We start from the raw sequence: 22281 nt of genomic DNA on the forward strand, positions 1-22281 counted from the left end.
GTTTCACCCTGTTACCCAGGCTGGTTTCAAATTCCTGGGTTCAAGAAATCGGCTTGCCTCATCCTCCCAAAGTGTTGGGATTATAGGCGTGATCCATTGCACCCGGCCAAACTTAATTTTTAAAATATCATTTCGGCCAGGCGCAGTGGCTCACGCCTGTAATCCCAGCACTTTGGAAGCCTGAGGCGGGCGGATCACGAGGTCAGGAGATCAAGACCATCCTGGCTAACACGGTGAAACCCCGTCTCTACTAAAAATACAAAAAAAATTAGCCGGGCATGGTGGCAGACACCTGTAGCCCCAGCTACTTGGGAGGCTGAGGCAGGGGAATGGCGTGAACCTGGGAGGCAGAGCTTGCCATGAGCTGAGATCGTGCCACTGCACTCCAGCCTGGGTGACAGAGCGAGACTCCATCTAAAAATGAAGTTAAATTAAATTAAAATTAAATTAAATTAAATTAAAATATCATTTCAGCACTCCTTTCCCAGTCCAAATTCCTTCTCTTCTTTGAAATGAACCACCAGTACACCAGCACCAGCCAATATTCCTTATTTTTTTCTTTGCACGTTCCAAGGTATTTTTTTTTTAAATAATTTCAGCTTTTTAGATTCAGGAGGTACACGTGCAGGTTTTTTGCCTGGGTATATCGTATGATGCTGAAGTTTGAGGTACATATGACCCTCTCATTCAGATAGTGAGCATAGTACCCAATAGTTAGTTTTTCAACCCCTGTCCCCCTCCCAGTCCCCGTTAGTAGTCCACAGTGTTCATTGTTCCCATATTTATGTCCGTGAGTACCCAATGTTTAGCTCCCACTTATAAGAGAGAACATGCAGTATTTGGTTTTATGTTTCTACATTAATTTCATTAGGAAAATGGGCTCCAGCTGCATCCATGTTCCTGCAAAGACATGATTCCATTCTATTTTATGGCTGCATAGTATTCCATGGTGTATATGTCTCACATTTTCTTTATTCAGTCCACCATTGATGGGCACCTAGGTTGATTCCATGTGTTTGCTATTGTGAATAGAATGGCAATGAATATACAGGCGCATGTGTCCTTTTGATAGAACGATTTACTTTCTTTTGGATATATACCCAGTAGTGGGACTGCTGGGTCAAATGGCAGGAACTTTCATTTTTACGCCTTCCCAACAAGGGATTGCTACTTTTCACAAGGGTTTGTTTTAGCCCCCTCTACTTTTGGACTTCTATGTGCCAGTGCAGCATCGATTGATCCACTCACTTGACAAGCATTTTCTGAGCACCTGCTGTTTGTGGTATTGTGCCAAGCACCGGGCTATCACAGTAAAGAAGATTGGTGCACTTTGGGCCTTTTTGGTTCTTACATACTAATGAGGGAGACGAACCCAAAATAAGCAAGATGTGTTAATAACATGATTATAAATGGTTACTAAACCTCTGAAGGGGATAAAAATCGAGTGCTAAAATAGAAAACAGCAGGGTAGATGGAGGCAATTAAAACAAAGTGGTCAGGGAAAAATATGGTAAGGAGTTTGGAATTCATTCTAAGTGTGGCACTATGGGGTATTCATATGCTCTCAAAGTGCCAACATTGGCTGCCAGAAACTTCAGCTCCAAACATTCTGGAATGGATAATAACTCCCTGCACTTGTGAGATTTGAATCAAAGGTCCTCTCTATGCATTTGGGCTTTAAAATATGGGTCAAGGATCATCCTGACTACAGAACCTACAGGAGGAGTAAGAATGAAGTATAATGAAGGATGCTGTCTGGAGTGTGTCCCCTGAAGACAGGCTTTGTGCCATGCACAGCTGCTGTGTTGCTGTGACTGTAATTAACATGATGTTGACAGACTGCTGTGGGTAACCACACTGGTCCCAAATTACATACAATTGTAAGAAGTGTTTTCCCTTTCTCCCCTAAATGCACAATCCCAACACACACTGTTAATGAAATAATTGCAGCGTGCCCATGCTCAACGAAGGCATTCATAACTGCACAGCCAGGATGGAAATGGAGATTCCTCTGCCCAAAGCAGGGGTTCCTATTACCAGAACGCTTTGTACCTGGAGGTCAAGAATGAGGATGTTTTCTTTCAGAGGCCTGCTCAAACATTAAGGGTCATTTGGAAGAAAACTGAAGAGAGGGCCTACCAAGAGGTGGAACTTTGCTCTGAAAAGTTCTAGAAAAAAAAATTTTGCATGTATTCAAGAGAGGCTTAGAAATTAAAGGTCGACTGGAATTATACAGGAATTTCCCACTCAGCTATCTTAATGATGTTGCATCTTAAAATTGCTGCAGAGTTTATGCCTCACTATTTGCCAAACATGCCATTTTCTTTCACACCATAACGATGATGATACTTATAGAGGAAGTTAACATTTACAGAGCAATCTGACTCCATATTTGGAGCTCTTATTCACTAAACCAAAAACATCTTGTTCAAATTAAGATAAGAAAAATGGCGTATGTTTATAGAGCACCTCGTATGTGGCAGACACGATGCTAAGCACTTCATATGCATTAACACATTTACTCCTCATAACCACCCCGTGGGGATCAGTGAGGAAACTGAGCACAGAGAAGTTAAGAGATTTGCCTAAAGTCACACAGCTCATGAGTGACAAAGCTGAGATTCAAAACTAGGCATTCAGCTCTATAACCTTCTTAACCACAACTGTGCAGCAAGTGTACATTTGCAGCAAGCATTCATTCCACAAACATTCACTGAGGCATTGCAGATACACTGTGAGTCAAGTTATTATTTTTCTATATTTGCTGTATTTCCCAAGTTGGTTTGTTTTCAACAAGGGTCCTAAAAATCACTGTCCTGTAGAATAGTATTTTGGATGTAAGGAATACTTTAAGTTATTTGGTGGTTTCCAAACCACGTGCCTCACCACACCATCTGTGCCATGAACCCTTGCCACGTAAGACCATCAAAATTGGAAGCCAAGAAACCTAAGGTCAAATGCGTGGCTCTTCTTGGTCCCCCAGCCCTCTCCAAATGTGCTTTTGTAAATAATTTTTTATATGAACCTCATCATTGTTTTCACCCTATCTTTTCCACGCTTATTCTCCTAATGACATGAGCTTCCCAATTTAAAAAAAAAATTTTTTTTTCACTTTAGTCAGTCTCTTTAATTCTTTTTGGAAAGAGGATATAAATGAGCTCAATGATAACATAAATACTATCAATGTTTCTAAATGCCCATCACATTCCTCTTTGCATCCTGTGTTGAAATGATATTGAACATCTTATCTCCTAGAATCCCGCAGAAACTGGACATTTGGATTTCTAACCTATAACCAGCACCAAAGGAAAAGCAATTAAATCACAACAAAGCAGTTGGATCCCCATTTCTCTAGGTTTCTAGTGGATTATTTACTTATTTTGATACTTCAAGGGAGGAGATGAGAGACTGGAAAAGAGATGGCCACACTGAATAGTTTGTAGGTATTTCACCCAGAATTTTAGTCCAGGGCATCTCAGCTTTAGTGCTATGGATATTTGGGGCTGGGTAATTCTTTGTTGTGGATTATTCTTTGCTGTGAATATTCTTTGTCCTAAGCATTGTGGGATGTTTAGTTGCATCCCTGGCTTCTACCCACTAGATACCAGTAGCACCGCCTCCCACTTCCGTCATCACAAACAAAAATCCCCAAATACTATCATACGCCCTCTGGGGGACAAAACTACCCCCAGTTCAGAACCACTGATTCAGTCCCAACAATTTGACCTCATCATTTCTTCATGCTGTCCCTTCTTCCTAAATCACCCCTCCTCCCTCTTCTTTATCCAATGGATTCCTACCCACCTCCCCAGATTTAGCCTTGTCATAACCACTCCCCCAGGAAAGCTGCTCCTGCAGTCAGAGAGGCCACCTCAGTCATGTCCCCCACCACACTGTGTAAACTTCTCTGCCATCCTACTTCCTTTAACAACCCCATCATCGCCACCACCCTTCACTGAGCTGAGTGCTTTACACTTAATAACAGAACATTGTAGAGCCACAGTTCAACTCCGGAGCTGATGACCCTGACCATGTACTTAATGTTTCAACTACATGTGGCCTTGTAGTTAGTTTTGGTCTCTCTCTCCCACTTAGACCTGAGCGTCTTATAAGCATCACTATCTATTGCTTCCCATGTACTTGCAACAGTGCCTAGCAAAATAGATGCTTTAAAAAAAATACACCACTGTCCAAGGCGGGTAGATCACGAGGTCAGGAGTTCAAGACCAGCCTGGCCAAGATGGTGAAACCCCGTCTCTGCCAAAAACACAAAAATTAGCTGGGCATGATGGTGGGCGCCTGTAATCCCAGCTACTCGGGAGGCTGAGGCAGAGAATTGCTTGAACCTGGGAGGCAGAGGTTACAGAGAGCTGAGATCATGCCACTGCACTCCAGCCTGGGTGACAGAGCGAGACTCCATCTCAAAAAATAAAAATAAAAAATAAAATTCACCACCAAGAGCAACCCTTTGGCCAGCGGAGTCTGCTAAGCTGCAACCCCATGCTCCCCCTGTAGTTGCTGATGACATCAGCAATGCTGCAAATGTAGCCTTAATCCTGGTATTGAGTTCCTATAACCTGATACCACCTCTCTTTGCAGTGGTGGCAGGTGGAGAAGGTGAACCCCATCAAGCTGTACGAGGAGAACAAAGTCATCGCAGGGTTTTCCCTTTTAAATCTGCTCTTCAAACAAGGCCGGGCGGGCCTCATTCGGGGAGTGGTAGAAAAACTCATAGGGCTCTACAACCAGAAGAAGATCAAGCCTGTGGTGGACTCCTTGTGGGCTCTGGAGGAGGTAAGAATGGCGCTTTCCCTCTGAAGATAAACTCTTTAACTCAGGAAGGTTTGGGCAGCCAAATACAATCTTCTACTAAATGATTTTTTTCCCAGATGAGTTTGTTTTAAATGAGGGTCCTGAAAGTCACCTGTACCATAGAATAGTACTTTGGATATAGGAAATACTTTAAGTTCTTTGGTGATTTGCAAACCACGTGCCTCATCACACAATTTGTGATATGAACCTTTCCCAGGTAAGGCCACCAAATTTTTATGGATGTCTATAATTTGGTGTGGTTACAAGAGCGTGTGTACATTGTTGAGGCGTCATATATTATTGTCACCTTGTGAGTACATAAGAGATCAATGTCAGAGCAGATAGTGGCTCTGAGTTGAAAAGATTTGTGTGCTCAGCTGGATGCCTTGAGCCCCGTTGAGATATTAGCTATCACCATGGACTTTGGCATTACTACTGAATTGTTGGGTCTAATGTTGAATTGAGTCTTTTTGTTAGTTGATCTTCCAAAAGTTATAGTATTTGAAAGCATTCCTTGATCACAAGGACATTCAGAACCCCTAATGGAGCCTTGAAGGATACTGAAACATGAACTGCTTGTATTGGTTCATATGACCCTTGTTAGGAGGAGGCAGGTCTAGAAAATCCTTCAAGTAAGGGGAAGGTTTGGGCAGTTGGTAAATCAGTTAATGGCAGCTAGTAGAAGAAATGAAGAGATGTGGCCTGGATTTTAAGAGGCATTTCACTAAGAAACCTAAGTCAAGATTTTGTAACCTTGGCTTCAGGGAGCCATGAAGCCCCTGAAAAATATTTTAAAATATGTGGGAATGTTTTTTTTTATTGTTTTGCATTTTGTCTGAGGGAAGGGCCTTATGGTACAATTACTTTGTTGTACTTTTGCAAGTCACAAATATCTTTTAAAAAAATAACAAGTATGAAAGTTCTAGTGGGTGTGCTTCTGGCAAGAAGGCTGTGTCTGTTTGCCTAAATGATTACATTGGTCCAAATCCAGTGGCTTCTCTAAGCACAGAAATACCACTAGAAAGGCTCTTTGGGGGTCACTGTATATTCAACTACAACTGGTCCTAGATCAATGGACCAGGCATGTGCCTATATCTCTCTTCAATACTGCAGTGTCATGGATGGACTTAAAACCTTTAGCCACCAAAAACCTTGTTTGTTTTTTAAGATAAAATAAATGTGCATTACAGAAATTCCTCAATTAACCAGAAACTTAAGGAGAAAATAAACTGCAAGTCCACATTCCAGAGAAGGATAACATTGTTAACATTTTGGTTTGCTTCCTTCCAGTCTTTTTTCTATTGCAGATGCTCGCTGTGATTCAATTTAGTGCTAAATCAAATCAGATAATTGTGCATGCCTTCTGCTGTGTAATTGCCAATACAGCTAGCCTATTGCTATAATTTTCTTTAAATGTTTTTAATTCAGTGAGTCAGACACCCATATGGTATTCACTATCGTATCTCAATGGAATAGGGAAAGGGCTGGGCTACCTGGTTACTGGGTTCTCAGTGGTTAGGAAGGAGAGAAAACTGGGAATCATCAAGAAAAAAGGTAAGAGATTAACTTGACCATGGGCCAGAGAAGGTGACTTATACTTGAACTCAGTGTCCAAAAGGACCCAACAAATCTGGCAGCATTTAAGTGAGAATTAAAATCCAAGAGGAGTCCACTTGGCCCAGTGGGTTCTTGTTCTAGTATTTGAAATCACCCCTTGCTTACGATGGTAATTGAATCACCAAATATTTATTGAACAACTACTGTGTGCCTAGTACTGAGCAAATGCTGGAGATACAATGATGAACAGATGGCCAAGATCCCAAGACTTCATGGAGTTTGCATTCAGAGGAGGAGGAGGAGATAGGAAATACTGAAATACAATAAGCAAGGTAGTTGCCTGTCATAATAAGTTCTTAGAAGGAGATAAATTAGGATATATGTTGGTGACAGGAAAGGGGAGACTTAGTTTCTACAGAGCAATGTTGCTTAACTTATTTTTCATTGTTGCTCCTCTAAAGAGACTTTTTAGATATTATTTTGCCTAATCAAAACTCATGAAGTTTTACTACCATATGTGTGTGTATGTGCAAGTATGTGTGTGTTTATGTCCTGTATGTATGTCTGTATTTTGTATATTAACAGAGTAATTTTTTTATCTTCCAAGAGCCAGTGTTCACCCCACTAGGGTGATACCATGCTTATTGAGAATGCATGCTGTAGAGAAACTATAAAGAGGGAAGGTTTATCTGAGTAGGTATCATGTGAGCTGGAACATGAAGGAGGCAAGAAACTAAAGGGAGAGAATTCAACACAAGGAGACCCCCAAAAACAAAGGAGCGAGGAACAAAAGATTTTGGTAAATCCCAAAGGCGGATTATTGTGAGCCAAGGAGGGAATGGTACAAGGAGACTCTTGAGTAGGTTAGCAAGGGCTGGATGGAAATTTGGGTTTTACTCTAAGCAGCATGGGGGCTGCTATAAGTTCAGAGTCAGGAGATGCCACCTCCTGGTCCCAAGGGTGTTATACATCAGGACAGAAGTTGAAATTGCCAGGCAGGATCCTGGGCAACTAGGCAACTACAGAAGTCTGATATTCAAGGAAGATGTCAATCCAGCTAAGGAATAGGAAAAGCATGCTCACTACAGACCAGGAAGCCTCCCAATGGGAAAGCTCAGCTAGCATTAAGGAGGGTCTGACCAGGCACAGATGGTGCACATGAGGCAGCAAGACTGATCTCCAACCCTCAGTGCTAGGGGAAATGGAGCTCCATACATGCTGGGATTGTCAGCACTGGCTCAAAGACTGAGCACACTAAGGATGCAGGAGCAAAGGTACTCAGGACCAGCAGTTACGAGAGATGAGAAAGCCAAGGCTGGCAGCTTGCTTGACTGAGTCATGGATCATATGCAAGGCAAGTCTGGGACTTTACCTTGAACATACTTCTTCCATCTTTATTCTTAGCTCTGTCATCTAAACTGGGTGGACTCAAGAAATACCTAAACCAGATCATGTCTAACCTAGCTTAAAATCCTCCCACGGCTTCCTGCTATACCTGAAGTGCAGTCTAAATTCGTCGTTGAGGTCTGTAAGGCCCTGCACTGTCTGACTCTTGCCCATCCATTACCCTCACCTCCTCCTTCAACCTCACCTCCTCCACCCAAGCTTCAGCACCATGCATGTTTCTGGTCCTTGAGCCTACCCAGGCCTTCCCTGTCTTGAGCCTTTGAGCATGTTGCTCCTTCTGTTTTGAACACTCCTCTTCCCAATTTTTGACAGTCTGCTTCCTTCAGGTCTCAGCCTCAGTATGACCTGTACAGAGAAGCCTTCCCCAGCCCCACTCTCGAAAGTAGCACCCTGCACAGCCACTGCAACCCAGGCCATTCTCTCTCCCTTTACCCCATTTATACTCTCCATTGTATTTACTGCCAGTTGAAATGATCCTCTTCTTTTATTTGTCAACTTGTTTGGACTCTTGCCTCCCTTCCAGTAGAATTTAAACCCTACATGAGGGAAGACCTAGACTATATTGTTCCAGACCCCAGTGCCTGGCATGGAATAAATGCTCAATACATAACTTACTATGTGAATGAAACAATCCACCAACACAGAGAAAGAGGACTAGTTGGATTTTTTTTTTTTTTTTTTTTTTTTTTTTTTTTTTTTTTTTTTTGTCGAGGCAGAGTCTCGCTCTGTCGCCCAGGCTGGAGTGCTGTGGCTGGATCTCAGCTCACTGCAAGCTCCGCCTCCTGGGTTTACACCATTCTCCTGCCTCAGCCTCCCAAGTAGCTGGGACTACAGGCGCCTGCAACCTCACCCAGCTAGTTTTTTGTATTTTTTTAGTAGAGACAGGGTTTCACTGTGTTCGCCAGGATGGTCTCGTAGTTGGATATTTTCTATATTTTAACAATAAATATTTGTTGAATGAGTGAATTAATGAATGAATGGATGGATGAATGAATGAACAAGCTATAATTTTAAAGATTATGTTAAGACAAGCTTTCTCAAAATAAGAAAATAAATAAATATAAGACAGGGTTTCTCAGCCTGGGCATGACTGAGATTTTGGGCTGAATAATTTTTTTGCTGGGTAGCGAGGGACTGCCCTGTGCACTGTAGAACGGTAAGCAGCAACCTTGGCCTCTACTCCTGTACTGCCAGCGGTGGCAATAGAAAATGTGCCCAGACATTGTCAGATGTCTCCTGGACGGGACAAGGGTAGGGGAAAAACCACTGCTACTTGAGAACCACTGCTTTTAAAAGAAGCCGTGATGGCAAAGATAGTCACCAGCAAGACAAAGGAATTCTAGGTTCCTGTAGCAGAGTAATCCTCCACAGAAAGGAGAGAGACAGCTGTAGCCTGTTTGCCAACAACAGCACCCACAGCCAGTCATCAAGAACACCCACCAACTTTCTGCCGGCTTTCTGCAATATTTACAGACATCTGTTTAGAGCTGCAGTCGGACCAAACGTGGCTATTTATCAAACCCACGCAGCTCTTCTGGGCCTGAGGAGAGTATAACATGCTTATTACTTGCAAACCTCTGAAGGACTATAATTATTTTTCCCCTCCCCTTCGGTAAATGATTGCACAAAATTGCTTCTCAAGCCAGCTCTATAACTTCATCTATGGAATAGAAAGCCCATAGGGATTCAAAGAAAATTTTCTTGGGCTCTCTGAGCCTCAAACTAGAAGATTTAATAATATCAGAGACGATTCAAGTTTCCTCTTAGCCATCTGTCTTTGACTTTATTGTAAATTTAATTCACAAAGCAGAGTGGATCTACTTCAGCCTCGGGTTTGCTTCCAGATAGTAAATGTGCAGCTGTACATTAAGTTGGAAGAAAGTTAATCTCACCAAACAGTTTAGAGATGGAAAAGAAATCAAAACTACTTGTGTTTTTCAACCAAGCAGCAGTAACAGTGTTGAGTGCCTACTGTGTGCTGTGTGCTAATCCTCTTTTACAATGTCAGGTCTACAGCAGTCATAGACAACATGTTAATACTTGTATTTGTCAACCAAGCAGCAGTAACATTGCTGAGCACCTACTATGTGCTATATGACAATCCTATTTTAGAATGTAAAATCTACAGAAGTCATAGACAACGTGTTTCCTGCCCTTGAGTTTATAATTTAATGTCTGAGACAAAAATAGAATCTATAAAACAATTCATAACGTAGTATGCAATCACAGAGTATTAATTTCAACTGCAACTGGATTTGAAAACAAGAGAGAACAATGTTAAGAGTGAATGTTAGCCAGGCTCAGTGGCTTACACCTGTAATCCCAGCACTTTGGGAGGCTGAGGCAAGCGGTTCACTTGAGATCGGGAGTTTGAGACCAGCCTGGCCAACAGGGCGAAACCCCATCTCTAATAAAAATACAAAAAATTAGCTGGGCATGGGCAACGCCTGTTGTCCCAGCTACTTGACAAGCTGAGGCAGGAGAATCGCTTGAACCTGGGAGGTGGAGGTTGCAGTGTGTCAAGATTGTGCCACTGCACTCCAGCCTTGGCAATAGAGCAAGACTCCGTTCCAAAAAAAAAAAACGAGAGAGAGAGAATGTTGAGAGATGGATTTTACAGATGAGGTGGGGCTTCCTTGGGATGGGAAGGATAGGAATCATTTGGATGATACTGGAGTTACCAAAAATAGATATTACAAGCAGGAGGGACTATGTGAACAACATCACAGAAGTGGGAATGAGTATGGAGTGGGTGGGGTACAGAGAAAAGCAGAGATTGTTGGCTGCAGAGGACAGGAAGCAAGATTGGTTTGGTCAATGGAGTCAAATCATGGACCCCTTTGCTGCCAGGCAGAGGAGTATGAGCCGACATCCCGAGTGGGGGGATTGTTGTTGGAGAATATGCGGCCTAAGAGGCATGACACCATTTCATCTTCCCCGTTCCCTGAGGCCCACCCTGGCCCCAAGTATGATCGCTGTAAAGATTCGCACTTAGATACAGCTGTGGTCTCGGATTAAAATTGCCTTCCCCCATCTGCCACTTCATAGTACACAGAGGGCTGCACAGAGGTCTCAACAATTTTTTAAATGTTCTATTGAAGACAGGATCTGGGCCAGGCATGGTGGCTCACACCTGTAATCCCAGCACTTTGGGAGGCCAAGGTGGGCAGATTGCTTGAGCTCAGGAGTTCGAGATCAGCCTGAGCAGCATGGTGAGACCCCATCTCTACTAAAAATACAAAATATTATCCAGGCGTGGTGGCACATACCTATGGTCCCAGCTACTCAGGAGGCTGAAGTGGGAGGATGACTTGAGTCTGCGGGGGTGGAGGTTGCAGTGAGCTGAGATCGCACCACTGCACTCCAACCTGGGTGACAGAGGAAGATCCTGTCTTTAAAAAAAAAAAAAAAAAGACATTGTCTTTACTATTTTACATCATGTATATAAAAGTCTATGGCTACACTCTCCAGTATGGTACCACTGGTCACATATGGTTATTTAAATTTAAGCTAATTTAAATTAGGTCAAATTAAAAATTCAGTTCCTCAGCCTGGCACAGTGGCTCACACCTGCAATCCCAGCACTTTGGGCACTTTGGGAGGCTGACGCAGGTGGATCACGAGGTCAGGAGATCGAGACCATCCTGGCTAACATGGTGAAACCCTGTCTCTACTAAAAATACAAAAAATTAGCCGGGTATGGTGGCACATCCCAGCTACTCGGGAGGCTGAGGCAGGAGAATTACTTGAACCTGGGAGGCAGAGGTGTAGTGAGCAGAGATCACACCACTGCACTCCAGCCTGGGTGACAGAGTGAGAGTCCATCTCAAAAAAAAAAAAAAAGATTAATGTGGGACACCAAGGACAGAGAGGGTGGAATGGCCTAAGTCAAAGCTGTGTGGCAATGTGATTGTCAGTTCTGAAGAAACTTCAACTCCAGCACCAGATTGAGAAGGGGACAGAAAGGATGAATGAGGCCAAGCATCCAAAACAGATACCCCACCCCAAACTAGGAGGCAAAGACTCAAGGAGAAACTGTGGAAAGTCCACCTTAACTGTGGTAGATTTCAACTAGCTGGCATGGACCCTCTTTAAAAATTTAGAAGCTCCTTCTGAGGCACTGAGCACAGTGTGGGGTGAGTATTTAAAAGCATCTCCTGGCTTTGCAGACACTGCTGCTGCACCATGGTCAATCCCACTATGTTGGGGTTGACAGTGCGGTTGATGGTGAGCCCTTGGGCCGTGTCTTCTTCGAGCTGTTTGCAGACAAGTTTCCAAAGCCAGCAAAAAACTTTCGTACTCTGAGCACTGGAGAGAAAGGATTTGGTTATAAGGGTTCCTGTTTTCACAGAATTATTCCAGGGTTTATGTGTTAGGGTGGTGACTTCACACGCCATAATGGCACTGGTGGCAAGCTCATCTATGGAGAGAAATTAGATGACGACAACTTCAACCTAAAGAATATAGGTCCTGGCATCTTTTGCAAATGCCGGACCCAACACAAATGGCCTCCAGTTTTTCATGTGCACTGCCAAGACTGAGTGATTGGATGGCAAGCATGTGGTCTTTGGCAAGGTGAAAGAAGGCATGACGATTGTGGAGGCCATGGAGTGCTTTGGGTCCAGGAATGGCAAGACCGGCAAGAAGGTCACCATTGCTGATTGTGGACAAGTCTAGTAAGTTTGACTTGTTCTTTATCTTAACCACCAAACCATTCCTTCTGTAGCTCAGGAGAGCACCCTCCACCCCATTTGCTCGGAGTATCCTATTATCTTTGTACTTTCGCTGCAGTTCCCTTTGGGTTCCATGTTTTCCTTGTTCCCTTCCATGCCTGGCTGGATTGCAGAGTGAAGTTTATGATTATGAAATAAAAACTCAATAACAACAACAACAAAAGCCTCTCCCAAAAGCAGGCTGTGTGTGTTGTGTCATGTACACAGTGGTTTGGAGGGTGAACTGGTAGCAACCAGTCTGGCCGGGAGGCCGTGGCAATTTGGGGGGCATGAATATAGGTAAATCAGCAACCCAAGTAGGGGTGTGGGATGGGAGAGAATAAACCCATCTCAGCCATTGACAGAAAGGAAATCAGAAATAAAGGACAAAGGGGAAGCAAGAGTCAGAAATGACCAAGGGTCTTTTAACCTGGGAGGTCAGGAACAAGGAAGCCAGCAATGGCATTTTAGTTAGCGGGGATAGACACTGGTATGGAAAAGTTGATGAGCTTAGATGTGAGTTTGGTTTAAAGTCATATTAGGACATGCAGGTGGAGCTGTCCACAGACAAGTCAAACCCTCAACCACATTCAGACTGGATAATTACTACTATGATTGCTACTACTATTACTACCACTGCTACTACAGTACCAACATTTCTAGAGGATGGGCTAAGTACTAGGCATTTTTCTAAGTGCTTTATGTATTAACTGATCTAAACTTCCCAACATCACAATAGTACCCCAGGTATTATTATCCCTATCTTACAAATCACAAAAATGAGGCTCTAGAGAGATGATACTTGCCCATCATCCCTGCTTACCATTGAATTTGATGGAAATTTGAACCCCAGGAAATTCTGATGTGTAGAAGTTTTTGGAAAGGGATAATGAATAAACTTATTGAACAAAAGAATGAGCAAAATAATTCTATTAGGAAATGCTTAGCATAGCATGTTTATATGTGCCAAGTACCTTGCATTTATTAATTCATTAAATCCTCATGATTACCCCCAGTGGTGAGAACTGTTACTCGCATTTTGATACAAATGAGGGAATGAAGGCATACAGAGAGGAATAAGTTGCCCAAGGTCACACGGCCAATGCATGGCAAAAGCATTGAGACCTAGGCAGTTTGGCTCTCAAGTCCATGGTATGGACATTAGCGTCTCCACTATGGTGGGAAAGACCAGAACCCTAGCACCCCACTTTATTGCTGCTTGTCTGTGAATCTTTCATCCTTGGGCAAAGGATGAGGCATCCACAGACAGGCAGCAGTAAAGGAACCACCATGGCCATCTGACAGGTCATTATTGTCAACTGTTGCTGACAAGCCAGTAAGTACATACAGAAACAGCCTTTGGGTATGGCCCAGGCTCATTGTTGACCTTTCAGAAAGCAGTGTCAGTAGAATGATGGGGGCGGAAGTCTGAATGCAAAGGTTCGTGAAGGGAAGGTGCAGGGAGGACAGGCCAACAGCTGGCACAAGCCTCCCACCACCTGGCACTGAACAGGACAAATACCCGGAACCCAGCCAGGAGGAACAGAGGTCACTGGAGAGCTATTTAGAAAGCTGACTCGTGGTTGCGTAGGTCTGGGGGACTTGGAGAGAATGGAGAGGAACTGCTGACGGGCATGGCATTTCTTTTTGGAGAGATAAAATTGTTCTAAAATTAATGTAGTGATAATTTCACAACTCTGAATATGCTTTAAAAAAACATTGAATCATACACTTTAAGTGGGTGAATTGTATGGCACATGAATTATATATAAAGCCAATATAGAGATATCATATATATACTAAGATAGGCTACTATACACATATATTGCACATGCGAATGGGAGAGATTGAAGGGCTATTTAATGCTGGGATCAGGGGAACTTGGGAGATGGGGAAGAGGCACAGCCTTAGAATCTCTGGATCCCTGTCCTCAATCCTTATTAATATCCTAGCTGCATGGCTTCGGAAAACCATCCCACCTGGTCCATTCTCCCAGTTTTCAGATGAGCAAAATGGGGCACCAGAAGCAATTGCTGTGTTTGCTGTAGGTCCCTACCCTTCATTTTTTCCTTCTTGAATGACTTCTTTCCCTTAAGTGGAATTGTAGATTTTTCATTTCAACGTAATCACCCCAGTCACTTGCCCACACACACACATTTCCGATTTCCACTCACATTCCCCCAGGTGGCCTTAGTCTCATGTGTTTTCTGCAGCTCAGACTTTCCAGCACCATCACGCCCCCAGGCCCTGCCATGCCCTTGCACCCAGCCCTGCTCCGAGCTGCCCAACAGACCAAAGAAATTAAGGCACAGCTCTGCCTCAGCGTATTCATCTGTGACAGGCTGAATGATGGCCCCCTAAAGATGTCCACATCCTAATCCCTAGAATATTTGAACATGTTACTTCATATGGCAAAAGGGACCATGCAGGTGTGATTAAATGAAAGATTCTGAGACAAGGAGATTACCCTAGATCATGCAGATGAACCCAATACAATCACAAGGGCTTATGTAAGAGAGAGGCAGGAGGGTTGGAGTCAGAGGAGCAGATGTGATGGCAGAAGCAGGGGAAGAAGGGTGATGTGATACTGGGAATGGGAAGAGCCTGTAGAAGCCAGAAAAGCCACAAAAATTAAGGAGCCAGCCCTGCTGACACCTTGATGTTAGCCCTAAAGAAACAATGTCAGGCTTCTGATTTACGGAACTGTAAGAGAATAAATTTTTGTAGTGTTACCTAAATTTGAGATAATTTATTGTAGCAACAACCGGACACTAATACATACCACTAATGCCACTCAACAAATGCTTACAGAGTGCCTGCCTGCTGCACGCCAAGCACCGGGCCAGGCTTTGCAAACACAGTTGCAAGTGAGAAAGCCTGGGCCTATGCTCAGGGGCAGCCGGGATGGTGGAAGTGAACAGTCAGACAATTACATAAGCAGGAAATGAAGCCTGGAGAAAGAGAGCTGGGCAGGGGTGAGACCCAGGCCTGTGCCACACCAGACTCAGCCCTGGTGTCGACTCTTCTGCAAAACTATTCTTCCCTCTTGCCATTATCCCAACCTTGAATTAGGACGTACTGCTTGGGCAAAGGCCTGGAAGTTGGAGAGAGAGATGGAGGTTGGCACATTCAACAGATAAAAGGTTCATCAGGCTGAACACAGAGTGATGGGGAGGCTGACCTTGAATGGAGGGGAGAGGCAACAGGATAGGAGGCACTGCCCCCAACCACCAGAATATACCCATCACTCTGGTCTTACTGGACCACTGTGGTTTTCAGAAACCTGAGTCTCTGCGCCTCCCTGCCTTTGTTCCAGTTGGTAACTTGGCCTGCATGCCCTTCCCTCTTTCTTGTCCTCCTGCAAAATTCCTTTTAATACTCAGCCCTGGTGTCGACTCTTCTGCAAACCTATTCCTCCCTCTTGCCATTATCCCAACCCTGAGTTAGGAGGTACTGCTTTTAGATCCCATGGGCTTGCCTCCCTCGTTGACATGTGCCTGGGTAATTTCCTATGAAAAATGGAGAGAATAATGCTACCTTCCTTCGGTTTCTATTTGGAGGAATTAAATGACCTAATGTACAAAAGATACTTAGCTTAATGACTGACAGAGAGTAAGTGCTCAGCGTTAGCTGTTATCATTACAGGGCATCGCAAATGCATTTCCCCCAGAGAGTTGAGATATTTGAGGTCAGGGACTCTTTGGCAAGGTGCCAAGGGAGGAGAACACAGGATACGCCCTGCAAAAGATTTCTGGGGCCTCAGGGCGTGCATTTTCATCAGCCTGGTGCAGCATCTCCCATCAAGGTTCTAAGCAGACAATTTCATCTATACCACGAGACCAGCGTGTTGCAGGATTAGGTTTATTCACAGCTCAGCACTCCTTGTTAGGAGTTTGGGAGCTCAGCTCTGAATACATTCCTGTTACAAAGGACATGCTTGTCCTTGCCTTCACGCCTGTCATTCAGATGAAAATACTTCACAAAACTGGATTTCCCTGTGAGCCAGGGACAGAGTCAACTCACACTGCCCTTGGCTGTGTTTTAAAAGATACAGACCAGGATTCTGCTGTTTCCAAAGGCTGGAAAGGTTGTTTGTCTTTGAGGTTGATGGAGAAATTACTTTATATGTCTTATTTGCAGAAAGGCAACAGAGGACCAATTTCAAGATTTTTCCAAGATATCTGTACTGATATGTTAATCACAGATTCCTTATTTGCTAGACTAAATAGATAACTGTGCTGGAGACCAACATTCATGAATCTTGGGACATACATTCAAATCCGATAATGCATGAATAAAAGGTCACATCCTGGCAGATAAACATGCTGTGGATATTACCATTGCTCCCACCTCTGGAATACACACTCCGGTCTGAGCATCAGTATCCTCCATTAGAAGTGGGGATACTACCATGTTCCTTGTTATTGCCTAGGGTTTTATGATTATTGTGTCATCAATTGAGTCCATATGTGGTGAATTCTTATACACTGTAAACCACTCTGCTGACATGAGGCATATTATAATGTGTAGAAGCAGCTCTGATTGGATGGGGCAAATACTTGGTCCAACAAACTAGTTTTTTTGTTTGTTTGTTTTTGTTTGTTTTTTGAGACAGAGTTTCACTCTTGTCACCCAGGCTGGAGTGCAATGGTGCAATCTCGGCTCACTGCAACCTCTGCCTCCCGGGTTCAAGCAATGATCCTGCCTCAGCCTCCCTAGTACCTGGGGTTACAGGCGATGCCAGCCACCACGCCTGGCTAATTTTTGTATCTTTAGCAGAGACGGGGTTTCACCATGTTGGCCAGGCTGGTCTCGAACTCCTGAACTTAGGTGATCCACCCGCCTCGGCCTCCCAAAGTGCTGGGATTCCAGGCGTGAGCCACTGTGCCCAGCCCAAACTGGGTTTCTTAACCCTTCCACTCCTAGCGGTTTGTCCTGTAGCACTTCATTTTTCTCTTCCTCCTTTTCCTCCCCTATAAAATGGGAACAGCTGACTTTATTTCCCAAAACAGTTATATATGAGTTTACTAGGGCTGTTGTAACAAAGCACCACAAGCCACGTGGCTTACACAACAGAAATGTGTTGTCTCACCATTCTGGAGGCTGGAAGTGTAAAGACCAAAGTGTCTGCAGGGTCTATTCCTTCTGAGGGTCACAAAGGAATCTGTTTCATGCCTGTCTCCTAGATCTGGCAATCTTTGGTGTTCTTTGGCTTATAGACACATCACCTCTATCTCTGCCTTCGTCTTCACAAGGCATTCCCTCTGTGGGCATCTATCTCCAAAATTCCCCCACTTTATAAAAACACTAGTATTGGATTAGGGCCCACCCTACTTCAGTATAATCTCATCTTAACTAATGACATCTCCAAAATCTCCATTTCTAAATAAGGTTGCAGTGGTGTTGCTGGGAGTTAGGATTTCAACATATGAATACTTGGGAAAGCGGGGAGGGACACAGTTATATCCATAACAAATTGTAGGTCAGATATGATCAGAAACAGAAGATGCCTTGCAAATTATAAAGGGTTAAAGAGATAACATTTTGCAAGAGGGTTAAAAGGGCAAAGTGCAGATTAAGTTCAAGTCACCCCTCCTCCAGTTATAGCTGTGATTTCTTGGAAGGGTGGCTTCACTTCTTTCCTAAGCCTTGCTTTTGCTATCTGTGAAATGAGGATGGTAGCAGGGCCTCCTCTTTGGGGTTGCTGTGAAAACATCATGAGGCTGTATGTACAGGGCTTAAGGCATGCCCTGGCACCCAGTACAAGCCAGCCTCTGTTACCAGATCACCTAGGGTGCGCTGGGTGGGGCCCTGCCTTTCCATCACCTTTCCGTCAAACCTCCCAGAGCTGGTTTCCTCCCTGATGTGCCACTGCTGTGGTGCAAACAGGCTTACCAGGGCCCTTTCCTCATGCTTGTACTCATTTCCAAAGGCAATTGTGGGAGCTGCTTTATGGAACAGAAGCTCCGAACAGCACAAATGATAAACACATGCTGGTGTTTGCATTCCTCCAACCCTCCAACCATCTAGTCTCTGATGACTAAACTGTTGGCTTGTTTTGGGAGGTTCTGCCAGGAAAGTGCCACGCTCCAGTTAGTCATTTAATAAACTCTAAGTGAGCAGCTGCCTGCAGAGCCATGGACAGATGACAAAGTAGCAATCATGGCTAAAGAGTGATGTCTGCCCAGAGCCAGGCACTGTGCTGAGCACTTTAAGTGCATTGGCTCAACTAGACTCATGGCAATCTTGTAGGGAAAGAACTATTATTGCCCCCGTTTTACAGATGAGGGCACTGAGGCTTAGACATTAAGTGAGCTGGTGAAGGTTACACAGACAAAAAGTGGTGGAGCCAAAACTCAACTCTCAGACTGACTCTCTCCTGAAACTGTGCTTGTCACCAAGGCCTCAACCCCCTCCCGAGCGGTGATGACTTTGTCCTGAGCTCTTCAACCTGGTTGCCCCATCTCCCTGATTGGAGGCATCCTGATTTGCAGTGGAGAGATTGGCTTGAACACCCTGGTTCATCAGTTCCTAACTTCTGTGATTAGACAGGTGACACTGCATCTCAAACCTTTCTGCATCTGTAACCCTTGCTCTTCCTGCCTGTTTCACAGTCTCTTGCAAGCAGTGTGTAAGCTGTAAACTGCATGCTGTGTATGGAAATGCCACAGAGTGGGTGCTTGATACAACTTTAGCTTGCTTCTTCCACTTCCCTTACAAAATGTGCGTCATTTTCATAGCTTCCCTAGCACATTCACACGTGTTATCATTCAGTGAGTTTGCTCAACAGACACCAAGTGAGTGAGGAGGGGGACATGGTGATTAAGCTCTGTTCCCATGACCAGGAGCTAAAAACCACGTGATGCTCACCCAACCTTTCCAGGGTTGATAAAAAGACGGAGATGAGGAGAGCGGATGCTTTCTCCAAGACACACAGCTCTACTAAGTAGTAGCACAGATTCCCTTGACTTTAAGGCCAGTACTTGAGCCTCACCACCTCCCTTTCAGCCTCACTCAAATGGCTACAAATTACCAACTAGTTGGGCTCCAATTCCATTGCATTTTTATTGTTTGGCAGTAGGACATACTCCACGTGAGCATGTTTACCTCCCAAGCTACCATATGCAAGGCTGTGCTGGGAAGCGAAGAGGTGTCAATTCAAAGAGGCTGTATCTGACTCTATACCTTCTATTTGCACAGCATTTATTTGCCTTTATGGGGATCAAGCCCCATGGTAAACCCACAGAGATAGGCAGGACAGGTGTTATGTTCATTACACAGATATGTCTGTGTTACAAACATAGACTAAGGTAATTTGCACAAGGTAGTAGAGCTGGGAATCCAAGCCACATTCCTTATTCCAGAGATCATATAAGTATGTGTGTGTTTGCGTATATCTGTGTGTTTGTGTGCTTTGCTTATGTGCTTCTTTTGCCCTTTTCCCCAGCATATTTTTTCTTGCAATTAAAATAAGTTATATAAATATATAACTACAATATACAACATTTAGAAAATAGGAAAAAAGGGCCAGGCAATGTGGCTCACGCCTATAATCCCAGCATTTTGGGAGGCCGAGGCAGGTGGATCACTTGAGGTCAGCAGTTTGAGACCAGGCTGGGCAACATGGTGAAACCCTGTTTCTACTAAAAATACAAAAATTAGCTGGGCGTAGTGGCAGGTGCCTATAGTCCCAGCTACTCGGGGGGCTGATGCACAAGAATTGCTTGAACCCGGGAGGCAGTGGTTGCAGTGAGCTGAAATCGTGCCACCGCACTCCAGCCTCAGCCTCAGCAGCATAGTGAGACTCTGTCTAAAAAAAAAAAAAAAAAGAAAAAAGAAAAAGAAAAGGAAAAGGAAAATAGAAAAAAAGGCAAAAATATTGCCCATAATCGTGCCACCCTAAACAAAACCATTGTTATTGTCAGACTGTGCCCCATTCCTGGCTTTATTCCCATACGTCTTTTCCCTCTCTGACCCCCGGCCCACAACAGTTGTCATTATAAATGCCCCAAGTCTGCTCCTGAGCCCTGAGCAAATTAAGGGCATATTATGATGCCTGTCTAAGCAGGGACACAGAGTCACAGCAAAATGCACGAGGCCAGCATTGGTGACAGAGCAAGGGCGAGGAAGTTCATGACTGGCAAGCATCAAGTTCAAAGGGTGAATGAGGACTGGAATGGGAGAAGACACGGCAAGTGATGGCCAGAGGGCTCGGAGGTGGGGCTGATATTGTTGAAATATACAAACAAGATGATGTTAGGTGTGTGTCCAGTAGTTTACTTTTTTTTTTTTTGAGACAGAGTCTTGCTCTGTCGCCCAAGCTGGAGTGCAGTGGCTCAATCTCGGCTCACTGCCACCTCTGCCTCCCGGGTTCACGCCATTCTCCCGCCTCAGCCTCCCAAGTAGCTAGGACTATAGGCGCCCACCACCACGCCTGGCTAATTTTTTGTATTTTTAGTAGAGATGGGGTTTCACCCTGTTGGCCAGGCTCATCTGGATCTCCTGACCTCGTGATCTGCCCACTTCAGCCTCCCAAAGTGCTGGGATTACAGGCATGAGCCACCGCACCTGGCTAGTAGTTTAGCTTTTAGTTAGTATCTAACACAATTTTGCTGGTTTTCCTCCAGAGTCACAGAATCATTCAAAAGAATTGTTACCTGAGTCCTATCAAATGCCTCTTACTTATTCTCCTATCAGAGCAGGTGGAATATATTTCTCTTTAGACACAATGTGGTTCTACTCCCAGGTTTGCAGGCCACCAGCACTTCCTTCTACACCCCACGGCAGACATCACTAATCCATCCCACTTGGTGTCAGATCTCTCTCAGCACAACATCCCACTCCCACTCAATCAGAGAAGTTACATAAAATGGACCACCATGGGTCACCTTCACCCCTAACCTGAAATAACCTAACCAATGCCCAGTGCAACCAAAGTGAGCAGAGCAAGAAGAGCTACCAATTTCAAGAATAGCTGCCAGTGGTGGTCTTGTTCTTGCTATTACTCAGGATAATTCACCTCATTTATGGTTTGCCGAGGAAGTGGCTGTCTTAACAGGCATTTTAGAGAAGCTATCAGCCACAGTTTTTCAGCCCAAAGTCATTCACCGTTTTCCTAACACTGATTTGTTCGTGACAGTGTTGTCCCATAATAGAAACACCAGTTATTTCAGGCCTTCCAGTGTGCTGCATTTTAAAAATCTAAATTTTGGGGGTTTATGTATAATTTACTAAAATTCTATTAGAAAACAAAAAATCATACACAGCCCTAGACATTACTGGTTGATGAGCTCATCTTATTCCTTTCTGTATCCTTGGCTCTAATCAGGCAAGAAGGAGCAGAAGGCCATGGATGGAATAGGAAATGCATGGTAATATTCATTTCTGAGTAATTAACCTTACCTGTGTATGTCAGGGAACAATAGTGAATGGGGTTGTTCATATAATTTATCACATTACCATAAAAACATTGAATAGTTATCTTGGTAGATGCCAAGGCATTTGATGAAATTCAGCAGCTATTTTTTATTCAGTCACTAAGTTTTTTTCTTAACCCGATAAATGCTTTAAAATAGAATTAAAACCAAAACCAATTTAAATACTTTAAAAGGGAATTTAAATGCCAAACAATATTTGGTAAAACAATGTAAGAACCTCAACAAGCTGTACAAGACAAGGATGGCCCCTATCCGAAGATGTGCTAACAAGAAAACTGATCAATCAATCAATCAATCAATAGAATAAAAAGGCTGAGCGTGGTGGCTCATGCCTATAATCCCAGCACTTTGGGAGG

At 43.9% G+C, this 22281-nt stretch overlaps 1 protein-coding gene across 1 annotated transcript in view; it reads left to right on the forward strand.

Moving 5' to 3' along the window:
* LOC105491238 (vesicle amine transport 1 like) overlaps window positions 1–22281 on the forward strand; it is a 186294-nt gene that overhangs the window by 89123 nt on the left and 74890 nt on the right. Inside the window, exon 7 of the mRNA XM_011757442.2 lies at window positions 4600–4794. Coding sequence (XP_011755744.2) covers window positions 4600–4794 — 195 coding nt within the window. The remainder of the gene's footprint in view (window positions 1–4599; window positions 4795–22281) is intronic.

This window comes from Macaca nemestrina, chromosome 18 (genome assembly GCF_043159975.1).
Source record: "Macaca nemestrina isolate mMacNem1 chromosome 18, mMacNem.hap1, whole genome shotgun sequence".
In the NCBI taxonomy this organism is placed as follows: domain Eukaryota; kingdom Metazoa; phylum Chordata; class Mammalia; order Primates; family Cercopithecidae; genus Macaca; species Macaca nemestrina.